At 34.6% G+C, this 21,015-nt stretch overlaps 1 protein-coding gene across 1 annotated transcript; it reads left to right on the forward strand.

The window, feature by feature from the left end:
- Nucleotides 1–878: 878 nt before the first annotated feature.
- On the forward strand, nt 879–5,887 carry LOC142626161 (uncharacterized). Its single transcript, XM_075799949.1, has 2 exons — nt 879–1,391; nt 4,958–5,887. The coding sequence occupies exons 1-2, from the start codon at nt 1,125–1,127 to the stop codon at nt 5,564–5,566; spliced, it is 876 nt and encodes a 291-aa protein (XP_075656064.1). The 5' UTR covers nt 879–1,124; the 3' UTR covers nt 5,567–5,887.
- The last annotated feature ends 15,128 nt before the right edge of the window (nt 5,888–21,015 follow it).

The following is a 21,015-nucleotide window of genomic DNA, read 5'->3' on the forward strand; positions in this document are numbered from 1 at the left end:
AACTGTGGATCCATCTGTTTCTTTTTTCTTTTCTTTTTCTTTTTTTGTTTTACTCGGATCCATCTGTTTCTCAATTCTATACTTTCTATAATAATAATAATGTCTGGAACTTGAAAGGACCGCTACATAATAAAATTTCCTCTTCCTAAAAAAAAATCATAATAATCATCATAAAATTTCCTCACTTTCACATAGATAGTCCCGTAATGATGACTCCAGTCAACAATGAAACGGGCCCCACTGATGTCCCTAGGCCAAGCTGGAGAGGACGGCCGGGACCCACTTATAAAAACATCCAACTCACACTTCACAACCCCATCCCCATTGCCTTGCTGTAAATAAAACCATACTCAACACAACCCATCAAATTCTCTTGCTTAAACCGTCGCAATGGCAATTCCAACACCACCCTTACAAAAACCCAAAAAAAAAAAAAAAAAAAACCAATAACCGAAAGACAGTTCATGCACGTCTAATTTCACACCAAATTTCATGATAATAACTTATCTTTTGTCTACATTTTTACACCAAGTATTTATGATAAATTCATATATAGCTAATAAGCTGATGAATCTATTTACTACAAGTTAAAATTTAAATATGTTTTATGAATTTGTTGAATTTTTCAAAAAACCAAAAACCAAAAACAAAAAACAAACCCTTTCACATATCCTTATTTAAGTTCACAAACTCAAAACAAATTGCCCATTATTTTCTGTAATAAATAATAACAAATCCCAACAGTTACCCCTAACGTGAACTTAACAGCCTGGCTGAGTGACCCCCTATATTTTCTATATATATATATATATATATTAAAAAGAATATATATTCCTATATCTTTTAGTATATATCCAAACTACTTATCTATTGATATTAACATTATCAAACTAGTGCTTCTCAAAAAAAAAAATATCAAACTAGTTCAACATATGTCGGAACTAGAACAGGAACCCAACCGCCATATTCTCTCTTTATAAAAGCACTCTCTTTTATCCAAAAAAGAAAAAGAAAAAGAAAAAGAAAAAAACACTCGTTCTTTCCCTTCAAAAACTTCTAGAGAGAGAAAACTGAGAAATTAAATCTGAAAAGGAAAAAAGAAAAAGTTTTAGAGAGAAAGAGATATGGGAGGGTGTGCAACGAAGCCGAAGGTGTTGAAGGAGGCTTCGGCTCCCGAGCCGGCTAAGGAGGAAAAACTCGGTGATGCCGTAGAGCCGTTAAAGCCGCAAAAGGATTTGACTGTTAAGGCCACGGAGAAAATTGATATTGCCAACGAAGTGGAAGATCAGGGAGACGAAGGAGAAGGTGATAAGTCCAAGGAGATTGTTGATGATGACAAGGTTGATGAACAAGGAAACAAGCGCCGCTCTCTTAGCCTCTTATTTAAACAGGTTTTTTTTTTTTTTTGTTAAGTTCTGAAACAGTTTTTTTTCTAGAACTTATTGCCGTTTTTAGAAGTGTTTTTCTTGCTTATCGTAGCAAAAATAAGTAAACCAAAATTACAGTTTCCTTTTTGGGTCTAAAAATTTGCAAACAAAAACTCCTTTTTTTTTTTTGAATTTCTTTTACTACAACCACACCATCAAACTGTTTCTCTAATCTCTGTTTATTTAATTATTTTTGTTTCCATAGATTCGAACTTATTAGTTTATTTTTCATTTTAAGTTTTATCTGGTTCAGTTTGGTTGCTTAGTCAGTGAAAGAAAGCAAGAGAAACTGTAATTATTGCCTTTTTTTTTGGGGGGGGGGGGGTTCGCTTTGTTTTCCTCAGTCCTAAACGAGTATTGAGAATTTAATTAATCAATTATAATTTTTTTTTAAAAATAGCTTAATTAAGTGTGTGGTAGAGTAGTTGATTAATCATAAATTATATTTCTAAGTAAAAAAAAAAAAAAAAAAGAAGAAGTCGGAGATTCTCTGCAAATTTTAGATTTTTAACTGATCTATTTATTTATTATGTTTTGTCCAGTGCAGTGTCGGTATCCGAAGTTTTGGTATAGGATTTCTCAAAGAACTGTTACGTATAGGTTGGTGTCTGTCTGACTATCTGAAACGTTTTTTTTTGGTTTGTTTGTTTGTTAATGCCTTGTTTGGATGTGATAAGCGCGATGAATCTGAATGGAATGGATTGGCTACTTTGGTTAGAATCTTTTTTGCGCTAGATAATCGGTATAAGGTATCTTAAACATTCAGTCACATCTTTTGTTGCGGGACAAACAAACTTGTCCTAGTGTTGTGCCCCACCAGCTATTTGGATTTACCTTTGTTTTTAGGGTCGGGTGCATTTCATAGAGTTCAATTAGTGCGGCCGAAACACCTTTTACGGGGATATTTTTTTTTTCTCTTTTTTAAAGTCTAAAATGTCTATATTTTTATTTAAAAATCTTCTAATGGCTGCACAAGGACATCCTTTGTCAAAAATCTTGATTTTCAATAAGTCTAGTGTTTCAATAAGTCTAATAGTACAAAATATTTCATAATTATTATCCTGATCTGTTTTGATTTTGATTGATACATAAATGATTTTATTCTAATCCCAACTTATAACAATAATAAACTGTAAAAATGGATGTGAAAATTTATTTCACTTGCACATTACTATTATTTTTTGGGTAAAATACATTTTTTTTCATCTAACTGTATTTTCGTTGAATTGAGTTCTTAAAGTTTTAAATTTATTCAATTCAGGTTTTTTTTTTTAATTTCATTTTAAAAAAAATTTCCATTCAATTAAATAATGAAAAAAGTTTTTTCTAAAAAAAATTCTATATAAAAAATCTATAAAATGTTTTCCTTGTTATTTTATAGTTTTCTTTTTTTTTCATGTGAAAATAATATTTTAAGAGTAATTTTTTAACAAACCTAGAAGGTTCAATTTGTATTTTAGCCAATTATTTCAATAAGTACAGGGGGCATGTTTTCTCCACTCTTTATACTTAGGGTGAGTTTAAATATTACTTATTTTGCTGAAAATTGAAAACAATAAAAAAATTACTATTCATAAGCCTAAGCCTAAATGTACTGTTCATGGGACGTAACAGCTGAAATGCGTTTTGCCTGGAGACGTGGATGCAAAATGAAGTACCCAAACCCAACCTTAGTTTAATAACCTTGTGTTTTTGAATCTATTATATTTCCTCGGGTTCCCTTGAGTAAAAGAAAGGGATTTTTGCTTCATTTTTTCTAGGGAAGTTTTAATGATAGACACTATCTACAGAAGTTTTATGTGATTGTACATGGGACAATATTTTTCACAGCTGTTGGTATGGTTTTAATGTGATTAAAGCAATACTACTTTTACTCTTTTTTTTTGGTTGAATCAGCATCTGTTTCACCTGGGTGAACTGTTTACACCGCTTTTATTATGCACTAATCACAATAAATTATATTAGCTATAAATTATATTAGCAATTGTGAAAAACTTTATATCCTACTTTATTTTATTTTTTTTTTACTTGGGTCTGTTTGGTCAGTCACATAGCATATTTTTGAGTAATAAATCTTAGATATCCATGTTTAACTTTGGTAATATTTTGATGAACATAATTGATACTCAAAGAGGTTTTGCGGATATTCCAAATAAATAAATAAAAGAATCGATCCAAAGTCGAGTCTAATCTCACATTCCTTAGGTTTGTGTTAGGAGAGTGACTTATAACTCGCTCCTAGACTCTAATTGCCACATGTAGTTTTAGAGTTGTCGTGTGAGTTTAAGTCTTTATTCTATTCTGTTAAGCATTAAGTCTAAGTTTTTCTCTCCCCTATTTCAAAAAAAAAAAAAAAAGTTTTGCGGAAAATAACTAGAGCAAAGGATAACGACAGAGAAAGTATAAGCAAGGCAGTAAATAAATAGAGCAGAATGGTAATAATAGATAATGTATTCTTGGATGGTATAATTCAGTATTTCCTACTGTGTCGCAGTTGTGTCTGTAACAAATCAGTCCAGGAGGTTAAATCTAGCTTTTTGAGTGCATTGAAAATGACAGTTGATAAACATATTATGATGACTTGCCCGGTTGGTGTGCACATATTAAGGCCTGAACTGATGGTTAAGGTGTACGTAGGTTTATTTGGTAAGAGATGTGGTAAGAAACTTTGAGTAACGTAGAAATTATTTTGTAAAAATATATGTAAGTGAAGATGAGTACTAAAATACGTGTAATATTATCTAAATATCTTATAAAATTCAATTAGACTGGTTTCTTGGATGCATTTGGTTGCATGATTTAATTGATTTGACGAAGGGGACCGCGGTGCACGAATTTTTTCAAGTGGTTGGTGTTGACCACTGACCAGTCAACTTTAGATTTTCATCCTCAGTTTTTCTTCTTTCTAATTTCTTCCTTCTGTTTCATAATCATGTAATTTTATATATATTCCCACCATCAATGTGAGCATTGTAAAATCTAAGGTTGAACTATAGTATGATAGGATATGTTACCTGCAAAACTTGTGGTTGATTAATATTTAAGAAGCACGGTCACCAAAAAATCTTTAGTTGATATAAAAAAAAAAAAAAAAATCTTTAGTTGGACACTGCATGCGTGTTCTCATTCTGTTGGGAGTAAAAAAGTATTTTTTTATATATAATTTAAAATAAGTTCATTTGATTTTAGATATTTAAAAAAAAAAGAATTTAATTTTCGTTATTTATTTTGAACTTAAATAAACATAAAAAAATGTTTATAAATAAATAAAATATACCTAAAGAGGTGTATCAAATTATTTAATTAATTTTCACATCCCCACCCCATGGTGTCATATCCCAATTTTTAAAATAATTGTATGTCTGTGTTCGAAGATAGTTGAATCAATTACTGGTCGTATGATTTAGATTTTGCTTGTTTGACTGTTCATTCATGCACTTGAAGCATTATCAATACATATTTCACACCATATTATTGATGATTTTGTCTTTCATGACCTTTTGGACAATTCATAGTTTTTTTTTTTTTAGAATGAGGAAGGGAAGGACTCAACAGTAGATGGTAATCCAGCAGTGGAGCCACTAAAACAAGAAGAACCATCTGTGGATAAAAAACCTACAGAAGAATCTAAAACCAAGCTTTCAGAGGTTGAGAAATCTGAAATTCCCCCTGTCCAAGATGTTGATGCTCAAAATCCAGAAACTCCAATCGAAGAGACCCTTGCCCCAGTCTTTGATACTCAAAAGCATGAAACTCCAGTCGAACTGACCCCTATCCCGGTTGTTGATGCTCAAGGGTCGGAAACTCCTGTCCGACAGACGCATCTTTCAGAATTTGTAAATGCTCCTGAGAAGGTTGAAACAGAGGAAAAAATTGAAATTGCACCAACCGAAGCTCCAGATGTTGCCAGTGGAACGAAGAAAGCAATTGAACCTGCACCAGCTGTAGAGAGCCAAACCAATGGGACATCTGAGGAAAAGAAAATAGAAGCCTCAGATGATGTTGCTAGTGCTTATGAGGAGGCCAAAACACTGAAACCAATTGAAGCTGCAGTAGGTACAGAGAGCCAAAAGGATGTCACGTCTGAAGAAAATAAGACAGAATCAAAGGAGAGTACTGAAGTTAAAGCCAATGTGTGATGAGGGTCGTCTAAGACTTATATTAGGCAGGAAGTGATGCATTGCTTGTTTATTCTACAGGGTAAGGATGCCCATGATATGGTTGCCTCAAACCAAGTAAAGATTGTTCACCGCTTCTTGGCAACTTATTTAGAGGCATTGTTTAGAGGAGTTGTTTCTTTCGATTTGTTACATGTCATCCTTCTTTTCTTTTGAGTTTGTTTCATATATAATTTTTTTACTTGCATTTGAACAAATGGGAATATGGGATTGTTAGGTACTTAGGTTATATGTACGAGTATAGATTGTTTTCATGTTTTATATGCTGTATTTTTCACCTCACTGCTGCTCTTTTTTCCATTAATGCCCCTATATCTCTGAACTTGAAAGAGCACGGGACTCTCTGAATCGTAATACTTGAACTGAGAACAAGACGCATCTAGGTCAGCTAGTAGTTAGACATAAGGTTCAGAATTAACTGGGTTGGGTTTAAGTTTGACAAAGCAGATAGAAATCAGAACTTGCCAATTATAATTACGGCTAATATAGTTATATTCTTGGCACCAAGCAATAAAAATTATTGCTTGAAAGTTGAATTACAGGTTAGCCAAGTATGACTTGATCTTAGTAGAAAAGTAGGTGTTTGTAGTACTTTCAAAGAAAAATGGAAAACAAAGTAGCCATTGAAAAATTCCAGAAGGCATTGTCCAGACGTTTCACTGTACTCTGGTTTGGTCCATATGTGGAAAGCATAAGTCATTTTTAAAACGTTTACCCTACACAGTCTGCTGCAGCTTCTGAGACAAATAAATTCTTTTTGACTGAGAGGCAAATAATTTCTGAACCCTCAAAAGCACATCAAGCAGCATTACTACCGTTAAAGTTTTAATGATATTGATGACACCAAGCCAAATTAGCGGCAATTGGTTACCGTTATATTAGTTACAGTAAGTAATTCTGATTACTTTTTTTGTAACGTCTACGCAGCTAGCAGTTGTGGTTCTTTTCTCACGCCTTCAATTCTAAAGGCAGTTACACTGCATTGACATTTATAAATATCTCAAAAGATGAATTTTAATGTTGCTATGCATTTGTAGTTATGTTTATATTTTCTTTCCATCGTTTCTTAAAAAAAAAATGTATATAAATATTAATGAAATATATTATGTATTTACACATTGTCAAACCAAATTGTAACTTACCAATTATGATAGGAACATCACTTATTACTACCATGACTTTACACATTCTTGAACCTAAATGTAACTTATAAAATAAAATACATATAATACAAACAGCTTGTGCAAAGGCACTATTTTTTTTATTATTAGTTTATACTCACTAGAAAAAAAATCCAATTCCACTATTGTATTATTATCTATATGCTAATGTAATATTCAAGACAGGTTGAACGATCTAGTTCCATGCTTACTTAGAGAACCATATGTCATTTTTATCAACTTCAAGAGATGGAGATAATTAAACTCTTGACAAATTTTTGCACATAGAATTATAGACACAAACATAATAATTTAGTTAAAAATATTGATGTGATAACAAATCAATTAATGTTACTGTAGACACTCAATTTTGCCCCCATAATTTAATTTTGGATCACCAAAATAATCATTCTAAGTACCTAACAATCATGATTGCATTTCATACATTAAGTCATTCATTATATAGCATAAAAATGATCTTGAAATTCTAACAATTGCGACAATATGCCCGGTTTCCAAATCAGACTGTCGGATTGAAAGATGTCACAAGATCAAATTTTCACAGTTTGCATGCATTCATTTGAGTGTAATTGATCACACGTAATTAATTGAAATTAATTTGGATTGGTTGATAGTTAAAATTAATTAAATGAATTTCTATGATTGGTTGTTGATTTGGATTAAAATAAGTTTGGTTGCATGGAAATAAAAGAAATAACCTGATAATGTTAAAATTGGACTGGTAATTAAGATTTCTAGGTAATTATCTCTGAGATAATTATTTTAAAGATTTAATTATCAAGTAAAGATGGATTTTATCAGATATACAAGTCCAAAACACGTCCAAATACAATTCCAAACTTAGAAAAACGTCCAAAAATGAGTCCAAAATGTGCAAGAGGACGAAACTGGGCGAGGCAATCAGGAGTGTTGATTGGCACTTCAACAATGCCAATTGGCACAGATTGTAAATTGGACCAAGACATGTATTCTTCAGGTCAAAACCCATTTGATTCGATTTTTTAGGCATAAAACCTGGCCCAATTCTTGTTTGCTGACTTCTAAAGCAACCCTACCTTATTTTTTAAGCAGTACACCTTCATAAATAGATGAGAAAATCCAAAATTCATTACCCCTCTCCCTTTAACGTTAAAGAAACTCTGGAAGTCTGACTTTAAGATTTTCTTATCTATTAAGTGATAATTCTTAAGACTCAGAGAGATCCATTCTCTCTAAATTCTAAAGCAATTCCCCCTGTAGAATTCATTTGAGTAATTGATGCAAGTATTGCTTTTACTTCTTTATTAACATGCTTGTTCAAATGTTTATTCCTCTATTAGCATGTGTATTTAACTATGCTTTCCATGTTAATATGTGAGTATTTACCTTCGGTATGATTTTCTTTGAATCTTGATTTCATGATAAGAATATAATGATTGTTTGATTCACATGCTTGAACATATAGATTTAGGATTGTCATGACATAATTTTAGGTCTATGGTTATTTGTTATTAAATGTTTTAGATTTGAAATTCTTTCTTTAAAACTAGTTCTTTTTTATATATAAAAATCAGATTTGAAATTTTCTTCAAAACTCATACTTTTTCATATACAAAAGTCAGATATGAATTTTTTTCTTTAAAAATCTTTTTTTTTTCATATGTAAAAATCAAATTTGAAATTCTTTCTTTGAAAAAAAATCTTTTTCATATAATTAATCAGATTTGAAATTCTTTCTTTAAAAAGCATTCTTTTTCATATACAAAAATCAAATTTGAAATTCTTTCTTTAAAACTAGTTCCTTTTCATAAACAAAAACTAGATTTGAAATTTTCTCCATAAAAATCATTCTTTTTCATATACAAAAAACAGATCTGAAATCCTTGTTGATACCATATTTTGTCCGCCCTCGATTTACGTGTCGGACCCTGAAAAATCTAAAAATATCATTTTCTCTCCATGGGGCCGCGAGAACATCCAAAATGATGTGGCACAACCCGTTCGGACACCAAAGCACCCAAAGTGCCTTTTCTAGCCAAATGACCAAAGCACCCCTAGTGGGCTCGAAAGCCCTAATTTTGATAAGGCCGTCAAAATGGGTTGAAGCCAATGCCATTGCGAAGATAATCAAATTCTCATTCCAAATACTATTCACGGGTCAAAATCGGAGCTAGAATGACCAAGATATCTTAAAAACCGGGATAACACATCGATTGATGCACTTCTAACTTCCTAGAGCCATAACTTTTGATCAAACCGTTGGATTTTCAAGTTCCATACCTTTTCAGAATCATCAAGTTAAGATCTTTCCAATGGTGTCAGGATCAACCCAATTAGAGGAGCTTTCAAGGTGGAGGCCCTACAAGGGCCGCTGCCTCGAACAGCACACTCGTGGCTATAAATTGCCCCAAGCACCCCCCAAACTAGAGGAGGAAGATTTTCTAAGTTTTCTCTCTATCTGGATGCTATCTGCACCTTTTCCCTCTCTTCCAAACATAAAAAACACATCAAAGCCTCTTGATTCTTCCATCTTCACCAAAAACACAAGGTATTGTTCTTGTATCCAATCTTCTTCTCCTTGGTTCTACACTTTGGATTTGGGGGTGTGGATGTAGTTTTTTTAACTACTATCCACACCCCTAACCCTCTAAATCTTTTTCTAACATTTATCTTGCTCATTTTGCCTTAATAACATGATTTATTGCTTTTCTTAGCATGATTCTTGCTTTATCTTGCTTCTAGCATGTTCTTAGCTTAGATCTACGTTCTTCTGCACTTGTTTGCATATTATTTGTCTCAATCTATGTGCTTTATGCTTTATGCCATGTGTTTGTGCCTAGATCTATCTTTCCATGTGTTGTTTGGCTAGATCCGCATGTTTCTATGCTTGTCCACATGTCTATTTGTCTTTTCTACATGTTTTATGCTTTATGCCATATTTTTCCCATGTGTTTGTCCCCTTTTCATTCTATGTTGATGTTAGGGTTACGTGCTCACATGTTTGTATGATGTTATTGGCTACGCCTTGCTTGGATCTATGTGTTTATGTGCATGTTTCCATGCTATATGTTTAGATCCTTGTCTTCACATGCTTATTTGATTAGATTCGTGTTCTTCCATGTTCATGTGCTAGATCTACATGTTTTCATGCATGTATCTATACCTACGTGTCTAGATCTATGTTTTCACATGTCTACGCGCTTAGATCTATGTTCTCTACATGTTTTATGCCATCTTTCATGTGCTTGTGCGCTTCATGCCATGTTTGTGTGCTAGACCTAGGCTATGTTTGTCATGTCATGTGCTATTGTAGCCCTTTTGTCGCTTTTGTCTCCCTTTATTTTGTTTTGGCCATTTGGTAGGATTTAGATCTTTACCCCTTATGGTCTTGGTCATCATTCGTACACCTCAGCCCATATCAAAGGTTTGGATCACACCATTTGCATGTCTATGCTTGTTTGCTTCTATGCTCTAGCTTCCATGTTAGCCTTTCTAGTTCTAGGCTTTGCCACGCTTGAAGCCGTTAGCGCGTTTGTGGTTGTGTGGTTACATCTGATGCCCTTGAGGCTTAGTTTGGGTGTAATCACTTGGAATGCATCTCCGGACGCCAAGTTACTTCGGGCATACCTTCCCCCTTTCCACTCTGTGTGATGCTATGCTTACCATGCTTGTTCGTGCCACCCGTTGACTTTCTATGCATCTTTACACACTTGCTTACATGTCCATGCATGAGTCTTACTTGCTAATGCGTTGTCCATGCTTGAGCACAATGAAGTTATGGACATTTGGTCCAAACCTACATTTGTCCCTTGCGGACACCACCTTCTATTTGCTTTCTTGCTTTTTGCTTGCCTTTTTGTCTCTTTGCTTGCCATGTCTATCATGCTTATCTGCTTTATGCCTCTTTCATATGCTCTTTGCATCTGTTCCTTCCAGTACTTGTCTGTTGGTTTCTTGTCTTTGTCTTTGCATGTACATACATGGAGCGAGGACATTTGGAGCTAGGGCATGGTCTTTAAGGTGCAAGAAAAAAGGGCGCGGATGCAAGCATGTAAAGATGGGCCAAGCAGCCATGTTTAATAGGTTTAGGAGTCTAGCCTCTCCCTTCAGGGTTATGTACTATTTTAAAACCCCCTTCCTTCCTTCCTCCCTCCTTTCTCTCTTAGATGGGTTGTATTAGGTATATCATGTCGTGTACCATTCCCTCATCTCTAGAGTATTGCGATCCCTGTTTACTTTCCTGCACCTGTATTTTGGGTCATGCTCTAGGGATGCAAGCATTTATTTTCCAGCTCTGTGTGCTAGCATTGTGCATGATGTATCTATATATATACCTGCTCCACCCCTTCTGGTGTGATTGTCACAGTCCATGTCACTAAAGGCAAAACAATGCCTAATTTCTACTCCAAAAGTAAGGCGACTCATCGCCGGATTTTCACCGTGGAAATATGGTACTTTGCCCTAACGCCTTAGGAAAGTATAAATTGGTACCACACCCATTCAAAAGCCAAAACTCAAAGCCCCCCATGCATGCAAAGCCCCGAAAGCCAATGCCAAAATCATGTTTTTACCGTCAATTTTCGAAAATTAAAGTTTTATCAAAACAAAGGACTGTCCTTGGATAGGCGTTATGGGGTGCTTAACACATTTCCCACACATAACCAAACTTCTGGACTCAAGAATCAAGATTTTTTGCCATCCAAATTAGATTAGGAAAAATGCCATTTTTCTTAGCCTAGAATTGGTAATAAAATCAATTAGAAATAGGTGACTAATCACACCTTAGAAAAACCCAATGATTGGTGGCGACTTCACTTACCTTTGGTGATCACCTAAAATTTGTCCAAGATTCCTGCCACACCTCCAAAGGTAGACAAATAACTTTCCTCCACCAAGAGAGAGAGAGAGAGAGAGAGAGAGAGAGAGAGAGAGAGAGAGAGAGAGAGAGAGAGAGAGCACCCAATGCTCCGTATGAACCCACGCACCATCATTTTGAGAGGGGCCTCCAACGGGCCCCACACGCGCGGGAGCGTCCCTATGGCGGGTGGTCGAACGAAGGTTTGAGGCTGTTTCTGTCTTGAGGCTGGGGCGTTGACAATCCTTTCTTTAAAAATCATTCTTTTTCACATCTAAATATTAGATCTGAAATTTTATCATTAAAAACTCATTCTTTTTCATATATAAAATTAAATTTAAAAGCTTCTCACTGAAAATTCATCTTTTTCATATCTGAAATCAGATTTGAAGTTTTCTCATTAAAAATCTACTCTTTCATATATCTATATTAAATGAGTTTTTCTTACCAAAATTCATTAGAATCTAGATCTCCATTTTGTCAATAAAACTCACTTTTTAATTAACATCAGGTTTGCATATTTTTCTACTCAAAACATTGTTTTCACATTAAAAATCATATTTGATTCTTTACGTAGAGAAATGTATAAATCTGAGGTCTTTGAATAACATTTAGCCATAGATCTATAGAAACTAACATAACATGTTGCATTTCATAATTTTTGCATATCATTGGTTATGGGTACTTAAAAGATCATTAGAGTCAAGAAGATCGGATTTTATCTGGACAGAAGGAGTGCCTAACACCTTCCCTCTCAAACCATAGGTTTGGGTTCATAGAATAGTGGTTTATCTTTGTTTCAATAGATTTTATTTAGGACCAAAGCCTTGTAATGTTCTTCTACCATATTGTATTTACATATTCAATCAATGAAACTTGAGGTGTTTCAGATATGTATATTGTACATTTTAGTTTTTCTAATTTTTTTAATTAAAAAAAAGTGGCAACTCCACGTAACCCCAAAAGAGAGGTTTTGATGCCTATCTCTTTTTGAGAGCCGGTCTCTCATAGTTACTTCAACAACAAACAACTTCCATCACATTGGAATATATTCCTTATCACAGGTTATGGTTTTACATCACTTTATTACTATAATTTATTATTAATTTTTTGAGTTATGTTTACTCATTAAGATTTGGCATTAGGTCCACTTTGGTTCATCTTGATCTACTTCAATCCACTTCTGCTTATTATGGTCTACTTTGATCCAATTCAGTCCAGTTTGGTCTAGTTCAATCCACTTCGACCTACTTCGGCCCATTTCGGTGTACTTTTAAATTTTATTTTTATTTTTTTATACTAAAATTTTGGTGTACTTAAGAATGGGAAAAGATATGTTTGGATTGAGAGTATTATTAATTATTTTGGTAATATAAATTTGAAAATAAAAAATTTAGTTGTACCAAAAGAAATAAAGAAAATATAATACATAATAACAATAGTTAAAAGAATATGGACAAATTCAAAGCAGGCCTTGAAATGCTTAGAGGATTATCCCACTATAATTCGTTTGTCCTCAATAATTCTTTGATTTGAAAATGATTTAGGAACATCTCTCCGGTATGCAATTTTTAATAAAGATGATTGTAATGTAAATTTCTGTAATAGTATGATATACTAATGATCTTCTTTGTCTTCCATTAGTTTAGGATGAGTTAGAAATGGGGGACGTTTCCAAATCAATCCAATGTTACATGCATGAAATTGGAGCTTCACAAAAAGATGCATATGAGTACATACAATATTTGAGTGGTGTATCATGAAGAGGAATATTCACGAAATGCCTAGATTTGTGACATGCAAAAATAGAGAAAAATATGCGCCAAAGAAAACAGTCAAACATGACAATATTTACGTGGTTCAGCAATTTGCCTACGTTTATGGAGTTGCAGAGATTTCACTATTCTTAGGGAAAAATACAAGATACGATAGTACAATTTTTGTCTCAAAAACAACATCAAACCCTAATCTCCAAAAAAACAGTTTTTCTATCCTGAGCATAGAATTCACAATGGGCTACAAAACGGGCCAAAATTTTCCCAGCTAGGCTCCATGGACTAAGCCTCAGAAAATCTACTATTAAAAATTGTAACATTATTAAATCTCCACAAAGCCCAACAAATCTTTTACTTGGAGACTAGTTCAATTACTAACATCAACTGCAATCCTCCAAAGACAATCTCTCATCACTGCAACTCATCCTCTTGTCGTCAAACTAGAAGACCAACTGAAGCTGCACATAGCTTCAGCTTCTCAATGTAGACACCGCACTTTGTACCCCTTACAACTCGGGCCCCCATTCCCCAATGATGCTCAAACTCTGTGGCCTATGGCTAGTTTAGATACCAATCAGATATCAAATTTACTTGAAGAGTGTTAAAATGGAAAATATAACCTTTTAAATGAGCAAAAATCTATTTTTGAAAATAAAAGACCAAAGTGGCCCTTGGCCCATGTACAAGAGCAGCAGCCTACGTACGTGGACCAGAGCATCCGCATGCAGGCACACTCTTGCACACACAGCTAGGGTTTCAGAATCATAAAAAAAGGCAAGTTTTCTGCAATAATGGTTGAGGTTTGGAATGAATCCCACATCGTTTGGGAGCCGTTCCAAACTCCATTTTTTCCTACTATATAAAGCCTTACATGGTACATTTTCAAAACACACAAAAAATCTGATGGGAAAACCTAATATTCACTAGAAAATAGTGAATCAAAAGGGAGTTTTTCACAAAACACCCTAAACTCATTTTTATCTGATTGGGAACTTTTCTGGCTCCAATCCTTTGAGTTTAAAGTTTCTAATTACTATTTTATAAAATTGTGATAGATTTGATAGAGGGGAACGGTCAAAATTAAAGCTTGGGAACTTTTTTTTGAGATATCAAGCTTCAATCTTTCTTTCTCCTATTTAGCCTTTCTTTTACTGTTTTAATCTTGTTTCTTTGCTTCGTTTATGTTTATATGTGTGTTTAGTTTAGTTTTATGCTTGTTTGACATTTATAAGTATGCTAGGTTGTTAGAATTAGGGGTTTTCTCTTATGCCCTGTTTTTCTGTTTCTTGTTTCTGGGTTAGGGTTTTTGAACAGTCCCATGCACACATGTCATAAGCATGCGTATGTAGGTTAAACCTTGCATACACAAGCCTCTGTTAATGTACGCAAGCATTTGCCCAGAAACCCCAATTTAGATTGCTGCTTTGTTTAGTTTGCTTGTTTTACATGTCTTGCCTCTATTGAAATCCTTTTTACATATATGTCTGCATCTAAGTTCTTGTTTCACATGTTTTATTTGCATTTGTAACTTGCTAGATTAGGGTTTTCTTGCTTAAAGATTGCTATGTACATGCATTCACATGCTCATACAAGATGCCATTAGTGTTGTGTTGCTGCAAGGTAAGTAAAGGTAGGGCATGCATTGATATGAACATGCATCTTTTGTGATGAATATGTTTGTATGATGTTTGATTTTGTGTATGGATGTTTATATGATCTTATGATTGCCATGATTAAGTTGCAGCCTTGCTGCCTTTGTTTGAGATGAATGATATGATAGGGTTTCACATGCTAGGGTTTCTCATATACGTATGGGTTTGGCTCTCTTTTGTTTATAGATAGATAGGTATGTGTTTTGAGATAATGATGCCATGTTGTATGCTTATATGTATGCTAGTGTGTGTGTGTGTGTGTGTGTGTGAGTATAGATACAAGTGTTGAATATGTTTTTAATGAGGTTAAGACATAAAACACAATGATGGGAGGCCAACCTTAGGGTTGGGCGATCTTTGGTGCCTAACATCTTCCCAAGAACGTACCTAAATTCCGAACTCATATCTTTGGTAGTAAGATCAAAAGGTCTTTCCTCGAGAGGATGCTATATATATATATATGGTTTCTAGACCATTGCAAAAACTAGGTGGCAACTCCCCCTTGTGTCCACAATGGCGACTCCACTAGGGATAGTGAGTTTGATTTTTATGTGTCTTATTTCTTAACCTTGATAAAAACTATTTTAATATTTGTTTGCACACACATCACTTGTTCTCTTTTGTCCCTTAGAGTCCGTTTGGTTAGAGGGGTGAAAAAGTGAGAGGATAGAAAAAATTTTAATTTTTTTCCTTTTTGTTTGGTTGAGAGTGAAAAAGTGGAGGGATGGAAAAAATGAGTTTGCATAAATTTACTGATATACCCTTATTAAAAAATGATGCACAATTAAAAAAAAATGACAAGCAACCAAAAAAAAAAAAAAATCAATGACCCAAATTATATTAAAAAAAAAATAATGTCCAAGAAAAAAAAATCATGTCTAGTTAAAAAAAAAAAAAAACAAAACAAAGCATTATGCTATAGCTTCAAGAAATCACAAAAAAAGGGGGCAAACACCGAGTGAAGTAAAGAAGTAGCAACGTGAAAAAAAAAAAAAAAAAAAAAAAAAAAAAAAAAGAGCAACATTAAGCCCATGACCACATGGACATTTTTTTCATTCAGTAATCATATTTCTCCTCCCAAGTTTTCTATCCATTTTAGGGAGAAAAATTTTTGGTGGGCTTAGGGAGAAAACACCTGGACCCCACCATTTATTTTCCTTCCTCCCCACCCAACCAAACACATTCCAAAAATATTTTCCTTCCTATTTTCTCTCCAATGTTTTCCGTCCACCCTATTTCACCTCCAAACAAACACACCCTTAACCTCGGTTGGTGATGAGTGGGAAGATGGAAGGCTCCATTTGGGCCCAAATCTTCTAGAGTTCATCCCACCAACTCATAATCAGTGCCATTGCCTATAATGGGCTGTGAATACGTTAAAGGTTTGCTAGCAATCCACCATAGGGTCCACTTAGGCCTTCGGTTAAAATCATAGCCCACCAAGTTGTGAGTGTCCTACTTATCTATCCCTTTAGCCTTAGGGAGCCTACCCACTAGAGAGATCCTAGACCCTATCACAAAAGATACCCTTTATATCACTTGTTTGTTCAACCGTATATCATGTGTTCACCTAATTCTAAAGAATAAATAAAAGATATAAAAAATGGAAGGGATGACCCTAAAGTTATGGTATACCCTAAGATGTTTTGGGATGAAAGAAAAGTTCTCACATATAAGAGGCTTGTCCCTAAATCCAAAGGTGTATCTTAACTCGAAAGGTTCATTAGACCATAGCCTAATTGCTATCATAGGGCCAAGTGAAAAAAAATCCCTTTTGAAAAAGAGGACTTTGGGCCTAAGGTAACAAATATGCTATGGACTTAGCATCCAAAATCCTACAAAGCCAATATGAACTTCGTAATCTTGGGCTTCCTTGTTGTATGCCTAGGCCCAAAATAATGAGAACTTCATGGACTTTAAGAGGAAGGCTGTGATATATTCTAGCTAAAGGGCTATTTCAAAAAAAAAAAAAAAAAAAAGTGAAATTGTGAATAAAAATGAAAAGCCCAAAAGTGATGAATACATTGTAAGCCCATGCTTGAGACAAATGGTTGAAAATTTCTAAGTGCATTCTAATGAAAGCCTATGAGAGTAAGATGAGAGCTTTATTGTAAATGGACCAAAGCCCAATGAAACAAGGGGCAAAAATCCATGAGAGGGAAGGGAGTGATATTGTAATTGGGCCTTCATTAAAATGAATTTAAAAATGTTCTAAGGACATCTAAAAACTTAAAAAACCTTTAATTGGGAAATGAACTTAATGAAAATGGGACTTCTTTTCAGACATCGCTTTAATATAAGTCCAATGGATGGCAAAACATTCAAAGGGAAGACCCCTCAAGAGGGAAAGATGGATGCTTTAGGTGAAAAGGTCCTCATGCAAAAGATGCTCGAGTGTGTGGAGGCGCAAGTTAAAGTCCTTAAGAAGATAATAAGCCACCTTTCCAAGGCTAACCATGGACAAAGCGAGCTGACTCAAGAAGACATCAACCGCATGATGATAGAAGGGAAGGTCTGCCTACTTCTACCCAACTCTATGCAACAACCGAAGAGTGCTCCTGGACCGTGGACTTTCATGAGGGTCCATGTCAAAGGCTTCTTTGAATCGGGAGACATGAGATTGTGGGAAGATCATGATTGGCTAGATTGGACCTCGAACGAGATTGTGGGAAGATCATGTTGGAGTGGGGATGATGGTGACTGGTTCTTTGACAAGGTGGGGAGAGACTTCCCCAATAAGGGCGAGGATCTGTATGACATAACCAAAATTATGCATGTATGGAAACCTCTGAAGGGGGAAAAATGGTCTGCTAAGCTGAAGAAGGGCGAGGAGAAGAGTGTCAAGTCTTGAAGAAGAAAAGACAGAATTTATCATGCCTATTGTAGGTTCCATTAATAATTAGACTTGGTTTGGGTTTTTTGAAAACATGGGGAAAAAGTTTTGTAATGGAAGTTTCAATGTACTTTTCAATATTTTCAATAAGATGAATTCTAATTTGGCTTACTTTGATGTGTCTCATAACAATGAAATTCTGCACTTAAATGATTCAAATGAATTTGAAAGTGAAATTAATAAACAACTTGAAAAGAAAATTGAACCTATGGAACCAACTCTTGAAACTATTAATTTGGGCAATAATGAGATTCCACGCTTAATTAAAATTGACTCAACTCAAAATGAAAAATAAAGAAAAGATCTTCAAGAACTCCTCACGGAATTTCAAGAGGTGTTTGACCCTGAGATAACTCAACATCACATTGATACTCATGATCACATGGTACTCGTCAAACAAAAGTTGAGAAGAATGAGAACCAAATAGTTCTTAAAAATCAAGGAAGAAGTTACTAAGAAATTAAAGTTAGGGTTCATCAAACCCATACACCAAGCCAAATGGATAGCCAATGTTATGCCCATACCTAAGAAGGATGGGAAGGTGAGGATGTGTGTGGAATTTTGGGACTTGGATAAGGCATGCCCTAAAGATGACTTTCCTCTTCCTCACATTGATGTCCTGGTGGATAACACGGCGGGAAGTGCCTTGATGTCTTTCATGGATGGTTTCTTGGGGTATAACCAAATCAAAATGACTCCCAAAGATATGACCAAAGCCACTTTCACTACCGAATGGGGAATCTATTGTTACACGGTGATGCTGTTTGGCCTTAAGAATGCTGGGACAATCTACTAAAGGATGGCCATAGCCTTGTTACATGATATGATGCATAATGAGGTGGAGGTCTATGTTGATGATATGATAGTAAAATCCAAGGATAGAGAAAGTCACACCGTAAACTCGAGGAAGTTCTTTGAGAGGATTAAAGAGTATAGACTAAGATTTTGTTAGGATGTGTGCCCTTAAATCCTATTGTATGATGCTATGTATGTTATTATGTATGACATTATATATGACTTAATGTTGTATTTAATAAAGTTGTTTTGTTATTATCTAAAAATAATGGTAACATGAATATTGAGACATTATCATATAGTCCATGAGATGCATAGTATGTGATTTATGTGAAAAGTTACAGAAGATATAAATCACAAGTTCTTTGTAAACTCAGAATTGTAGTTCGTAGTCGGTGATGAAATTGGGCATTTAACCTACGAAGACTATAACATATCAACTAAGATGATTTGTCTTGATCATAGAAATTGAGATTTCTAGTTGATATGTTGGTATGTTTTAAGAGTTAAAACATATTGAACTGGACCGGTGTGAGATTTATTATTTTCCTAACAACTGTCAAATGAATAATATACTCACGACTTATATTTACATGAACTCTTAACCCTGAGAGAATAATGGACCTGATCATGAGGTGTAGGTTGCTTTGATATATCAAGAGTGAAGTCTAAAGAAACGATCAAAATCTCAGTATGTTGGGCAACCACATTTAGTGTTGATAGAACCTATATTCTCAAGATGAAATTCATAGTCCCTTAATGGAGATACAAAATATTCCCTTGAGATAAGTTTAATGGGTTTGTTATTCAAAATGTTAGGCCTAACTACTTTAGTAAATAGTTATTAGTGTATATATTTATGAAATTGAATTTTATAAATATATGATGAATAACTTAAAGGATTAAACGGGGTACTCGAGGATAAGATGTAGTAATTTACAAAGTGACAGTTTACATTCATGACTTTGTGTTACTACGAATATTTTATGAAGAGGTTGCATATACAATAAAGTCTTGGAATATAGTTTATAAATAAGGCCTAGAGCGCAATTATATTTATATAATGGTATTAAATATAGTTAATGGTAACTTTGGACTTGTCAAGAGTTTATAGAAAAACCCAAGGACCATTGGAGCTAGTGTCTTATTGGTCCCACTCCAAACCACACACTTAAGCCCAATTGGAAAGGCCCAAAAGGCCAGCCCAATTAGATAATTAGTTAGAAACAAAAGGGAAAAACATATAGAATTTTCGGTAGAGAAAATTGTATGAACACTATTACGAAGTGGTGTAAGAAGTATTAGACACTTTGACATTCTCCCTTTGTAAATGATTGAGAGACCACGCATCTTGAGCGTTAGTGGAATTGGAGTGAAGATTGAAAGTGTTCCCAAGTGCTTCTAATCTTCTGTTTTTGAAATTCATCGCTCCAAGGTACACTCTCTTGTTCTTAAATTCTGAAACTTACATGGTACAGAAGTGGTGTAAGAAGTATTAGACACTTTGACATTCTCCCTTTGTAAATGATTGAGAGACCACGCATCTTGAGCGTTAGTGGAATTGGAGTGAAGATTGAAAGTGTTCCCAAGTGCTTTTGATCTTCTGTTTTTGAAATTCATCGCTCCAAGGTACACTCTCTTGTTCTTAAATTCTGAAACTTACATGGTACATGTTAACATTTATGAATGAAGTAGATCCGTTATATTTCCGCTATGTACATGCATATTTCCATCAAATTTAACCCACAAAAGTGTACATTTGGGGTAACCTCCGGGAAATTACTAGGCTCTCTAGTAAGTGATAAAGGGATAGAAGTTGACTCATCCAAGATCAAAGCCATATTAGAGATGTCGTCACCCAGAAGTGAGAAGGAGATAACGGGTTTCTTGGGTTGATTACAATACATTAGTCGGTTCATTGCCAAGCTCACCTCCACTTGTGAGCCCATCTTTAAACTCCTAAGGAAGAACGAACCACATACATGGAATGATGAGTGCCAAAAAGCCTTTGAACTTATCAAGGAATATCTCCTCTACCCACCTATCCTAGTGCCTTCTCAACATGGAAAACCCTTTCTCCTATTCCTCTCCATCACAGGGGATGAGGTCGGAAGTATGCTTGCATAAGAAGACAATGACACGAATGAGAAGGCCATATACTACTTTAGCAAGATGTTCCATGATTATGAGACTAGGTACATTCCCATAGAAAAGTCATGCTTCAAAATTGTTTGGGTCATAGAGAATTTGAGACATATCATCTTACCTTTGGTAACAAGA

This window comes from Castanea sativa, chromosome 2 (genome assembly GCF_040712315.1).
Source record: "Castanea sativa cultivar Marrone di Chiusa Pesio chromosome 2, ASM4071231v1".
Lineage (NCBI taxonomy): Eukaryota > Viridiplantae > Streptophyta > Magnoliopsida > Fagales > Fagaceae > Castanea > Castanea sativa.